The sequence below is a fragment of the Ammospiza nelsoni genome, chromosome 4, assembly GCF_027579445.1.
Source record: "Ammospiza nelsoni isolate bAmmNel1 chromosome 4, bAmmNel1.pri, whole genome shotgun sequence".
NCBI classification, from domain to species: Eukaryota; Metazoa; Chordata; class Aves; order Passeriformes; family Passerellidae; genus Ammospiza; species Ammospiza nelsoni.
In genome coordinates this window covers 66,427,405-66,440,083 of record NC_080636.1, presented here as the reverse complement: position 1 = coordinate 66,440,083, position 12,679 = coordinate 66,427,405, and the positions used below count along the sequence as shown (strand labels likewise).

General features: G+C 44.0%; 1 protein-coding gene across 1 annotated transcript in view; it reads left to right on the top strand.

Annotated features, from left to right (window-relative positions):
• The first annotated feature begins 328 nt into the window (after positions 1-328).
• The window catches only part of TET2 (tet methylcytosine dioxygenase 2), a 71,088-nt gene continuing 58,737 nt past the window's right edge, over positions 329-12,679 (top strand). The window contains exon 1 of the mRNA XM_059471150.1: positions 329-363. Within this exon, the coding sequence (XP_059327133.1) occupies positions 334-363 (30 nt within the window). The 5' untranslated portion in view covers positions 329-333. The remainder of the gene's footprint in view (positions 364-12,679) is intronic.

Genomic DNA, 12,679 nt, shown 5'->3' with positions numbered 1-12,679 from the left:
GGCGAAAGCAGAAAAGGCGGAGGGGTGCGAGAGGGCGGTGGTGGGAATCCCCAAAAGGCCGAAAGAGCGTCAGCAGCCGGGAAAAAAGCCCCGCGCGGTCGGGAGCGGGGACGGCGCCGGTGACGGTGCTGGGGGCGCCCCCGCGCCGCGCGCTGGGGGGGACCTGGGGGAGCCGTGCCGCGCGCGCGGGGCGGTGCGCGGGGCGGGCGCCGACGTCAGGGCGCCGCGCGCATATTGATGCGGGGGCCCGGCCGCGCTCGCCAAGGAGCAGAAGGAAGCAAGATGGCGGCGCTGTAGGAGCAGGGAGCGCGGCGCCCGGGCTGTGCGTGCTGGATGTCGGCGAGGCTGAGGGACGCGGCAGAGGTCAGAGCGGGATCTCCGCGCCGGCCGCCTTCCCCGCCCGGCACCGCCGGGAGGTGTCGCGGGGCAGCGCCGCGCCGCGCCGCCGGGGGTCGGCGAGGAGGGGGCGCCGCCGCGGGTCCCCCAACACGGCTGATTGACAGGGGCGGCCGGGGCGCCGCCGCCCCCTCCCCGCGGAGCCGGACCCGGGCTTCGCCTCGCCGCCCCTCCCCGCGCCTTTGTCTGCGGACGGGGCACGGCGGCCGGAGGCGCCCCGGCTTTGTGCCGCTCCCCGGCCCCGGGCGGACACAAAGGCGGGCGCAGCCCGGGGAGAGGGGAGAGAGGCGGGGGGCTCGCGGGGCCGGGGAGGGCGAGGGGGCGGCGAGCGGAGCGCGGTGCCGGGGGCTCGGGAGGGAGAAGTGCGTGCGGGCGAGGCGGGGGCTCGGAGCGAGGCCTCCCGTTTTCCGTGCGATGGTCCACGCGCGTGTTTCGCCCGCGTTGCTAAACCCCGCCGTCGGGGCACAATGTGGCCACGGGATGAAAAGGAGAATCACTTTCCCGAGCGCGTTCCCCTAAAAGAACGCTTTCGGCGAGGTCAGGCTCGTTCCCCGCCAGATGACAGACAAGAGCAACAACCTCGCCGCGCCTGAGTCGGACGCGCGGCAGTGTGCGCTCGCTCGCTCGCATCGCGGCGTTTACCGGCGTTAAATCACCCCCTTAGACACCAGCACTGATTCTCTTTCCCAGAGTTAAAAGGGCGCTTTTCGGCTCGCGGTCTGAGTGTTGGAAATTCAGCAGACTCTTTTCTGCTAAGTAATTTTCCTTTTCGGAGTGAGGTGAAGGGAAAAGTGATGCGGTCTAGCGTGCTTTCATCGAAACGCTGCAGCCTAAGATCTCATCACAAGATTTGCTTTCCATGATGAGCCGCGTGCCAATGTGCAGGCTTTGAGCAGTGATCGGCAGCTCCGAATATATGTTCAGCATCATTTTCTTTTCTTCTTCTTCCTTTCAATGTGAAGTTGAAGAGTTTCAGAGATGAGCAGATAACAGTGTCCCTAGTGAAAGCAGGTCAGTGGGTGTTGTTTATCGGGTAATGAGGCCGTTCCATTCGCGTGTTAATGGCAGGTTGATTTACTGCAGCAGGGGGTGAGTGCAGTCACACATTCACTTGTGTATCTGCGTGTGTATTCCACTGTAGCACTCTGGAAGCTGCAAAGTGCGAAACAGGACATGGTTGCCGAAGATACTCGACAGGGAGAAGTCAATGATCAATAGTCATGTCTAAACTGGAGTTACAGTAGGATCTGGCTGCTGCTGTTAACTCTCTGAAACAATGTGCCCATCTTGGATTTTATCCCGCAGAAAATCACCATTTGGAACCAATGGAAAAAAATCTCTGTTAGGCAGTATTTTGTCTCTCTTGGAAAGCTTAGAATGACCCCTGCCAGTGAAGTCAGAAAACATTTAAATCTAGAAGCCTGGGTGAGGGGAGGAGGGAAAATAGGAAATGTAAAGCTGTGGAAAACAACAGTGTTTTGGTGGTGGTACTACACTGCTATTAATGTGAAATTAAGAACTCAAAAGTCATATTTCAGTGGAAAGAGTTGTCACATTTTGGGAAGTGGCATAAAAAAACCCTTTGTAAATGCATCCAGGGAACCTCAGAAAGTGGTTTTGTATTGCCCATTCTGAACAAATCTTCAAAAGAAGACAAGGCTGAACAGGAGACACTAAGGCACCCGAATCTACAGAACTATCACTGTTGGTAGTAAGGTTTTTAATGAGAACTTTGGCATTGTGGTGATTCATTGTGGTGGCTTTTAGCCAGAAAAACTGATATTGTTTTTATATAGTGAACATGGTCTTAGACTTTGGCATGTCAGCATTGTTCAAAGAACAAGAAATGAGCGCTTGTTGCAGAGTTATTGAGTTATTAGGATGGACAGATTTCCAAGGTCTCTTGTTGGTACCAGTGCTGCACTGGGTAGCAGAAATACGAGGTTGTAAATGTTTTGGCTTTTGCATGTGGAATTGGGAGAACCTGTAGCTGCTGCTGAAATTGACATTTCAGCTGCCAAAGTTGGATGGGATTGTTCCTTCTTGCCCAAGCACTTCAGATGCTGCTGGCCTGTGTCCTCCACACTGTTCTCTTGAATATTAACAGGAGCCAAATAGCCCTGAAGAAAAGGGGGGAAAAAACCCCTAACCATAGTTTGGAGCAAATCTGCTGCTTGAAAAAACATGAAGGTCATGTTGGATTAATGTTACTGACTCTGGTCAGGTTTACAGGGAGTGCTTCACTCCTAAGTTGCATGGACAGTAGTGTTTTTATCAGTGTGCCTTAGCAGTGACTTTAAATCCCTTGTTCCATTTAGTTCCAAGTGGAAGATGTATTTTGTGTTTCGACAGGAGCCAAGTAAGGTCCTTTTTGAAAAGCTGACAATTTTTCAAGGTGGAATTCCAGAAGAGCTGTCAAATTTGGCTGGTCACAGGGAGTGACCCCTCTGCCTCTCTCACTGGGCTGCTGCACAGTAGCTCTAGGCATGGTAGCAGCATCTGTAAGCTAGCTTCACAATTGGAGCTTGAAAGTGGTAGAACAAAGTTGCCAAGTTTCAAGTAGAGTTGGTGGTTATCTTGGAAACTGTGCTGGAGAACACAACCACAAATTATTTTGGCAAATAATATACAGTATTTATTTAGTCCAGCACTCTGATTGCTGTTAAGGCAGACAGCCAGCAGCATTAAGAGTTGTGACATCATTTTGAAAGGCAATGTGCTGGTTCTGAAATGGAGTGGGATGTACTATGATTCATTATAAAAAAAAAAAAGAAAGCTGTAGTCTGACAGAGATAAAGCATATGACTGCATCATGGCTGAAAGCCAAAAAGAGAATTGTATGAATCAATCACACTTGCAGCATTATTCCCATCCCTTACTTCATAAGGCAGTGAGTACCATCTTACTCATTTAGTGACATTCTGCAACAGAAATAAGCCTTTGAACACTGAACAAGTAACTACTAACAAGTTGCCATAGTTCCAGTTGCTACTACATTATCTCTGCTTACATGTTCAATTTGCATACCTGGTTCCAATAATCCTAGATAATAAAGCCTTACAAATGGAAAGTACCATGAGTAATCATCCTCTGTCACCCATTGAAAAGAAATCACTTCTGCCTTACCTTAGGGTTGATAAGTTAGCTTAAAAAAATCTGTATATATATAAATATATATATATATATATTATATATTTTTTTTTATATATGGGTGATTTTCCATATATCTATATGGAAAATCACCCATTTTGCTAAGAAACTGCTCAGTGGGTAGATGCAGAGATGGTGGGGTTAAGGAATAAAATTCTGACCCTCCAGCATGAGCTGGACTAATCACAAGGACAGCTGATGACTGACCCAAAAAGGTTGTTTGGATTAAAATACTGGGAATGTGCTTTGCATTACATAGCAGGGAGGAAGAAGGTAGAGAAAAACAAGGTCTGAGAAATAGAAATAACAGCTAACTAATTTTACTCATGTATCTCATACTGTTCTTGAAATAAAGAAAAAAATAAGTCCTAACTTTTAGGTGGATCAAAAAGAGTTTTCTACTAGTTTTTCACAATAAAGAATTTTAAATCTGAGATAACTTTAAAGACAATTGCCATGCTTTGAAAAACAGTTTAACAAATAAAAGGCATAAAGATTTAGATTCCTGTCTGTCTTTTCAAGCAGGCTTGTTCATCTCTGTAAAACACCTTCCAGAATGCTGAATCATCTTAGTAACCTGAACAAAATTGAGGCTTCTTTAAAAAGCAAAGTTTTCTGTGGAGGCGGGGATTCCAAGTTGGAGTGTTGTTGCCTTGTAGTATACATATGGCAAGAAATCCCAGAAGGATTATTCTTACAGACAAATAAAGGCTTGCAGTATTTGACCTAATTACTTGTGTGTGTGTTTTTCCTCTTACTAAAACAAAAATAAAATGTTAATGCAGGAGGCATTTCTGTTGCAGCGTGGAAAGGAACAGGCTTGTTCAATGTTCAAGTTCAGCAAGAAAGGAAAACTCAGCATTTTAAGCCTAATCAAGTACAAAGTTTTGTTAAACCACAACAGACAGTTTCAAAGAAGTGAGCAGGTGAGTGTTTAGATAGCTAGGATAACCAGGAATAGCTCAGTAATCAAATACCCCTTGGAAGTGTCTTCCCCAGGTACAGGGCAGTACCAGTCGCACTCTGATTAAATACTATGATGCAATTTAGACAACATGAAATAATCTTTGCATGTTCTACAGCATTACCTCTAACCTCAAATATATTCCACGTTTTCCCAGCATAGCAATATTGGTTTTACCAGGTGTCTGCACAGGGGAGGGGAAGTTTCCAGGTTTAAGTTGAATTTTTGCAGCTGTATAAAGAACATCTTCAGCACTCTACATGAGCTACCCTGTCCTTAAACTCACATTTCAATGACTAAAGTTTAAACAACTCTTCTGCCTAATCTCCTTTCCAATAATGCATCAGCAGTCCAAGTTTGTGTTCCAGTGTCCTGGCGTGAGTACTCTAAGTCACAATGTGTTGGGAAAGGCTTTGGCTCCTTTGCAGCCAAAGCCCAGCTTACCAAGTGGGGAGGTTTAGGTCAGGACGATGACTCTCCATGTGGTTGCGTGCACGTGGTTTGAGTGTTTACAAACAGTGTCCCAGCATCCTCAGCAGCTGCCTTGACGCAGCCAGTGAGGACAGAGTTCTAGGAATGTCCCTACTCCTCGTGACAGCAGAGGAGAGGGACAGAAAAAAAATGCAGAGTTTTAAGAACTCATATCATAGTTTGGGTTTTGGCTGAGCTTTCTGCATCTGTGTTGCATTCTAGACCACTGGATCCTTTGTCAAATGCTGTTGTTTTTTTTACTCTGCACCTGAGCACAGTCTGGGCTGTGCTGATGGGTTTGTCTGGAACAGACTGACCTGAAGTATGAGATGGGGGTTAAGGGAATTATTGCAAAGGTTTCAAATTATTTTTGTGCCCCTCCTCCCCTTTTAAAAATGTATAATTAATTCAAGTCCCAAAAGCTTTTGTGGCAAACCAGCTCTTTACAATATAAGAATCCCACTGTAAATGGTTATATATTTTTTCCTTAATTAAGCATGATTCACTGCCTGTTAGGATACTAGAACAATTCCCTTTTTAAAGAACAAGAAAGAAATCGTGAATCCCACTAACTTTATGAGGAAAATCAAATAGCTGAAAGTCTTTATTACTTAATGAGACATGTTGACACAAAGAGGCATTGCCGTTATGAAAGCTTATACCACTGCAAGGCAAGTTCTGGATCTCCATTAGATGTAAGAAGCTTGGTGGAAATTTCTGCATTTACCCAACCAAATGAATAATGCCACCAAGCTGTTGCTTAAAAAAAAAAAAAAAAAAAAAAAGGAGGGGAAAAGTGGTGTTAATTGTGTTAATTATTAGGGATTCCTTGCAGAGACAAAAATGTTGTGATTCTGTGAAAATGCACTGTAGCTGCTCAGAAGCATCCAACTGACAACGTTTCCTGCTCTCACCTGTAGACCTAAACCAAACCTGTCAGGCCAGTTCTGGTCTTCAGAGACGCTTGAAGCCTATGCCCTGCATGTGCTGTGAGACCTTATTATCAGAGGTTCTAATGCTCCTTTTCTGGTCCCATGCACATTTTTCAGACTTTCTTAGGCAGTTTTGCAGGAAGCACTCAGAACATTTTTCAAAGCACATTACTTGCTTTACAAAATGAATCCCAAGATCTGTTTTCTCCTCATAGCAAGGAAGCAGTTGGTACAAATGTCTCTTCCACGTTCTGAATTTGTCTGGATGAGTCATTGTATTGTAATGAGTCATTGTAATGCAACAGAGTAGGAAGGCTGATCACAGATCTTGTTATACACATGGCTTCTGCTAGCAGTTGTATGTTCACATTGGTTACTCCCATTTTCTGTTGATGTCTATTACAGCACTGTTATTTTGTAATTACATTGCAGTAGTGTCTTCTCATTTGCAGGATAAAATTATTTGTGTCATATCCAGAATCTGCTTCTGTTTCAGTAAGCTCTTCAACCACTTTTCATTTTCTTTTCTGGCCTTTTTTTTTGACCCACAGTTCCCAGTACTCTTGCACTGTCTGGGCAGCAGAAGGTAGCAAGCAAGAGTAAAGCATGTGAAAGAATACGTGACAAAGGCATTCCTGAGTTTGTGCTGACTGTTTTTTCCTTCTCTTGCCAATTCTAGCACTGTTAGAGAGATCAAAGGGTAAACATTAACCCTGGGCCTGATTCTGGAGGGAGAGTTTTGCCCTCATCTTCTCTGTCCTTCAGCATCTTTCCAGATTTGTCCCTTCAAATGAAAGACAACTGTTCATGCAATACTCACCCCCATTTCATGCCCCCAATGCTTTTTTTCCATCTTTGTTTAATATGTTTGTTCTTTCAGTGCTACTTCACTTGTGTTTGAAGTCACATTCTTTGAAGTTATAAAATTTTTATACTTGCCAAAGGACACAAAACTCTTTCAGCTCTTATGCAAGCAAAAAGGAGAAAAGAATGATTGCATATTTTCTCTTGTGTGCAAGTAGCATTGGACTCTCCTGTTCATGGTAAAATGAGGAAAAGGAATTGTTGCATTAAAACAGGAGTTTCTACTGCTTTCCCAAAGTTAAAGACCACAGAAGTGAGGTATTTCCATGAAGCTCCAAGTGCATGTATAGCTTAATAAAACAAATGCAATTTATCCCTAGAAGAGAACTTATGAAAGCTGGCAAATACATGGGACTCACCTCTTCCTGGGATATGCAGCAGTAGTATGTGTGCACACATATTACAAATTTTAACATACTTTCTGGTTACCAAATTTCTGTTCCCTCTGCACTCCTTTGCTTGCTTTTCTATTTAATTTCAAGTTTGTCTCTCCAAAACAACTATGAAGTATTACTTAAATGGCAACACTAAAAATCAAAAACATGAAAGCTGAACAACTGGAAAGGGTCAGATTTAACAATTCTTTCATTCTGTGTATCTAGTAGACATTTTGTGGGAAGGAAAATGTATGGTAGCGTGTCTCGCATTGCATGCACAGGTAATTGCAAATGTACACATCACATACCTAGGAACAAGTGAAAATACAGACCAAATAGGGAAAAACACTCTTGATATTCATAAAGATGAAAACCACACAAAGCAGAAAAATACAGCAGCCTTTCAGTTCTCTGTTGTTTCTATGGTGCTTTCCATACTTTACATGGAAGATTTGTTTTTCCTAAATAACTTCAGACCTGTACTTTTCTGCTTCCCTGTAATCCCTAATGCACAGAAGCTTCTGTAGGTGTGAGAAAGCAGTAACAAAACCAAGAACTGTGCTGATCTGTTTTCTTTCTATTACTCTGTGTACTGCCTGAGAAGTGAGAAACCAGGCAGGAAAATACAGATTTCTATCTATTTTTCCACTGTGTCTATGTTGTACAGTTGACAATACATTAAGTATAGGTGGCTTTTTTTTTCCCAATATCAGCTGGCTTGTGATCCTGCAAACTGCCATTTTCACAAAGCTCTATTCATTCTTCTTGGGCTTGCAAAGCTATACCAGAGACACCTGAGGCAGTGAGGCACCTAGTCAGTTATATATTCTGTAGTACTGAAAAAAGAAAAAGAAAGGTAGGTCTTTTGGGGTTTTTTTTTGTTTTGTTTTTTGTGGGGACAAGGAGAAGAAATGGATGGAAAGACTACAGGTATAGAAGCTAAAAACCAAATTTTTACTTAGAAACCCCAACTTTTCAAAGCAGTTGCAAGTTAACATGTATTTTGCTATAAAATGTCTCTAGCTGATGAATAAGAAGTTTGCTTCTGGAAGAGTGGGTCTAGCTACTAACAGAATAGCTGCTTTTTCTTGAAACAGTGAGCTGGTTAGAGATACTTTGTTGGACAAGCTGGAGCATGAGTCTAATTCAGGATGGCAACTCTGATGCTTCTAAATATAAGGAGAGTAGATAGAGTGAAATTAATTATTGCACATTAGGAGGCACCTCATATCCCAGCCACGAAACAGAATCCCACTGTGCTTGGGGCTGTACAAACATAAGCCATTTTTGTTCTGTCTTACTATTTAATTCAGTAAAAGAGGCAGAGAAAAGGGGTCTGGCAGCACACAAGGGGCCAGAGTGTTAGTAACTCTTGTTTATAGCAGAGGCAGGCAGCTCCCTTTCAAAAAACTAAATATTTGCAGTAAATAAAGCAAAGCTGCTATTAGTGCCTGCTCTGCATGTGTGTGTGTGTGTGAGTGTGTGTGTGTGTCACAGGAGTTCCTAAACAGAACTGCTGCAGCCTTTTCCCCAGGGTGCTGATGTTAATGAGCAGGCAAAACACGCAAAGAAGGAGAGAAAGGGTATAAAATTAATAAGCAACAACTGAGAGCCAAAGCACACAGAGATCATGCAATGTGGTACAAACCCTGCTGGAGTCATTCATTTCTGTGCCTTTTTTTTCTTAACACTAGAAGACCTACAGGAAAGCTGTGGTATAGCTGGGAACTGAACCCATATCTTCTAAACCCCAGTGCTTTACCCTCCTTCCTGCTCATTCAGAAGTTTACTGATCATTTTCTCTGCTTACTAAGATAACAGAAGTATCAATTTTAAGAAACAGAAACTAGACACTTTTCACTTTTTTTTAAAATTTGGTTTTCAGTAGCATTTTCTGTTGATTGACAACATGTTCTGGTTTTGCTGCACAAACTTTCGGATCTCTAAATCAGCAGTGCTTGTCAAAAACAACTCAGGAAATTAAATAAATCTCCTCAGGGAAAAGTATGACTTTTTGCTTTGTGGCACTGTTTAAACCCTCCACTCCAACTGAGAAAGGATGCAGGGAAGAATGTTATCTCCATTTTACTGGCACTGTAAAATGGTACATGTCTCCATGTACCTCCAAACAAATAATTAAAATAACAATAATTAAAAATAGTAGGTTGTGTCAGTTAATCACAGTGTGTGAAACAGTTATGACATTTCTCTAAGTAGGTACTCCAGTTAACTCCCTTTAATACCCTTGATCCTCCTATTCATTCAGGCAAGATTTCCCACAGTCTGCAAGCCATTCATGTACATCAGCTCCAATCTACCACACAATTCCCATTTGATTTGTTTTATTAATTAAAGGTAATTATGAAGGGTCCACGAACCTTCATGTTGCCATCACACTTAGTTGCAGAGCTCAAAGGAGTTAAAAATACCAAAATAAAATCAATTTTCATTTGTTGTCAGAAATCTCTCTGCTGGAGATGGGATGCACAAGCCTGCATTGACCTGACATTAACCATAGCAGCATTCATAGCTTTCTGTTCAAGAGTCCACCTTCTTCTCCTCGACCTGAATTGGAGATGGTAATCTTTAATGTCTCTGGCCTTTGAGAATTCCTTTGCTGTTGATCAGTCCTAGCTCAGCCTGCCTGGTTACATAGTGCATTTAACCAAGCACCCTGTTTAACTTCAGCACATTCATGGACTTGTGATACAATCCATGATGAACTGCATTTGGAAATAAAATCCAATAGGTCATTTAGCTCATGCAGCATCTCTGGATGCTGGCAGATGCAGCTGACCGTGAAGGACAGATGGATTTTTCCCTACATGTTTAGAGATACAACACCACTGCAAATACGTTGGAAAAAGATGGAGTGGAGCATTGGGAGCTCCGCAGCTGCTCCTCTCCCCAGAGCAGTTTGGAGGTTCAGCCAGCCCAGCCCCACGTGGCTCACGTGCACGTGGCCACGCTGTTAACAAACACCCTCCTGGGTGTCCCCGCACCGCTGGGTGCCACGCTGCAGCTTGGGAGAGCTCCTGTGCTTCACCCACGGTCCTGGCTGCTGGCAGCAGTCGTGGCTGAAGGCAGGGCTCTGATGGGCTGTGGAGCTGCTAGCTTGTTCAGGTTTACTCATTTTACATTTAAGCAATATTCAGGCCAGGGGTTTAGAGCAAGGTTGTCCACAGTGAGTCAAAAATAGAAACTTCATTGCTCGATAGCGTAGTAGCACTGGAGAGCGCTAGCTGGATGTACACACAACAGTGAGGAAGGTACTTTTCTGCTTTCCAGAAACACTACTAAGGAATTGGGTAACAGTTACAGTAGGGCAGGATTTCAAAAAGCCTGTGGAAATGAATGGACACTTTTACTGTTTTCATTTCCCACTAACAAACCAGGGACCAAGTCTTGTCCTGGTTTAAGAGATGGGGCTCAACAAAACACAAATAATTCAGAGCAGCTAGTATTTAAAACCAGAGTTGCATTGTCACTCAGAGAAGACTTACTTAGTTCTGCTTTGTTTTAGCAGGCCACTGGCATACAGTAAGAAAGAGGTTTGAACAGCTGTGTGTTGCAGCATTAAATGGCCTCCTATAGCTGAGGCACAAAAAGACAAAGCTCGTTTCTTTCCAGCTGCTCAGCTAAAATTGCATTCACTTACTTTTGCTACTCTCCTCACCGGTTCAGAGTTCAAGGACTCATATATCTACCGTCCCTTGAGTTCAGATAAAAAGATGTAACTACATGGAGGGAAACAAACAGAAAAGTTCCCATTCTTCAAAGACGAGCACTTTTTCTGTACTTGTTCCCCTGTTTTGTTTCAGGGTGTGCACAGTTTATTTTTCTCCTTTTGTTTCACTCTCCCTCCCCGCACCCCCTCCCGTTCACCCTCTGCTGCGAGCACACCCTCTTCCAGCCGCCTCTCTGGCTTGCCTGGCCGAGAAGTGCAGACTCAGCAGAGACTGGTAACACTTTAACTCTTTGTCCTATTCTCAGCTCCCCCAGGAAAGGTCAAAGCAAATGAGACTTACAGCTGCGCTTGAAACAGAGCCCCTACAATGGAGAGGGACATTGACCACAGACTGCTCCCCCTGTCACATGTTTTGGTTTTTTTCCTTGAAGCACATAAAGTGTGTGGCCAGCGTGAGATGAAACTTTGCATAGGTTTGGGTGGCTGAATCTGCTTATTTCTCGTTAAGAGGAAATTAAAGACTTGTGACTTTTGTTTGTACTGGCCATATCACGCAACTTCTACTGATAAACAGAAATAATTTAGGAGCTACTTCCTCAAATGCCTGAAACATGGTCTTAATTTCAACAGTGCAAAGCCAGCAAAAAGCTATTACAGACACGAAGTTTCTGTTATGTGTCTTTGAAGTCATTTTGGAAACTCTGGCAATGTGCCCTTGTACAGCTCTTTTCCCTAAGAGTCACAGTTTTGCATTGTGTTCTGGGACCATGTGGGCTCCAATTTTAGTGACTTAGGGCAGAAAGGAGTCCCATTTTTCTTAAGAACAATTCAGCACTGCCATTTGCTTACACTGACAGACGAACCTGCGGGGCCACCATCAACACTAGCACACATCCACGTGTGCCACGTTCAGGTAAAGGTTCCCACTCACCCTTCAAACACCGCGCCGTGGTGGCTCCCAGGGCTGCACGGGGCGTGCGCCAGCCGGGGCGCTGGCACTGGTTGGCGTAGCGACATCACCCTGGCGCCAAGCTTTACCTCTTGGCTTCGGCACTCCAGGTCATGCTGGTGTCTCGCCACGTGCTTACGCGCACGTGGCAGCAGTGTTTACAAACATGACCCCAGAACTCTTCCAGGCAGTTATGAAAGAGGCAGCGAGTGCCACATCCCGCGCGCCAGGCTGACCTAGATCGCCAGCGCTGGGAGTGAACAGCGAGGCGCTCGTACCCACACAGGCTCTGAGAGACGTTCAAAGCAGATGATTTTGCTCCCAAACTGTTCTGAAGTATCATTGCCACCATGAGAGCGTTTTCCACCATAAACTAAAAATAGCTACTATTAACTAGCAGGAGCAGCGGGTAAGTGATTCAGCAAATCAGGGATAGAAGTGACTGTATTCTTCGGCACTCTGACTCTGTTTCTGCACTGAACTAACTCAGCACATAAAATTGTCACAACGGGAAGGAAATGCAAAGCTGGATTACTTTGGCTAAAAGAAAAGAACACTGCACGATCATGTAGTTCCTGATTGACAGTTCCTTTTTTATTCCTTTATTAACACTTGCACTCAAGCACTAATGAATGCTTTGTAGTCAGGCTGTGACCATCCATTTAGGAAAAAGATTGCCTTAGTAATTTCAAATTAAACACTTCCATCTACAAAACATGAATACCACTATATGGCTGATTTGGTTTTTTGACATGGGCCTTAAGAAAAAAAAGCATAGCAGAAATGCTACTTCAGCAAAATAATCACTGAGTATTCAACTGTCAAATGTCCATGTTCTATCTTCACACATACATTTTTACAGTACACATCTACTGAAAAAAAAAAGGA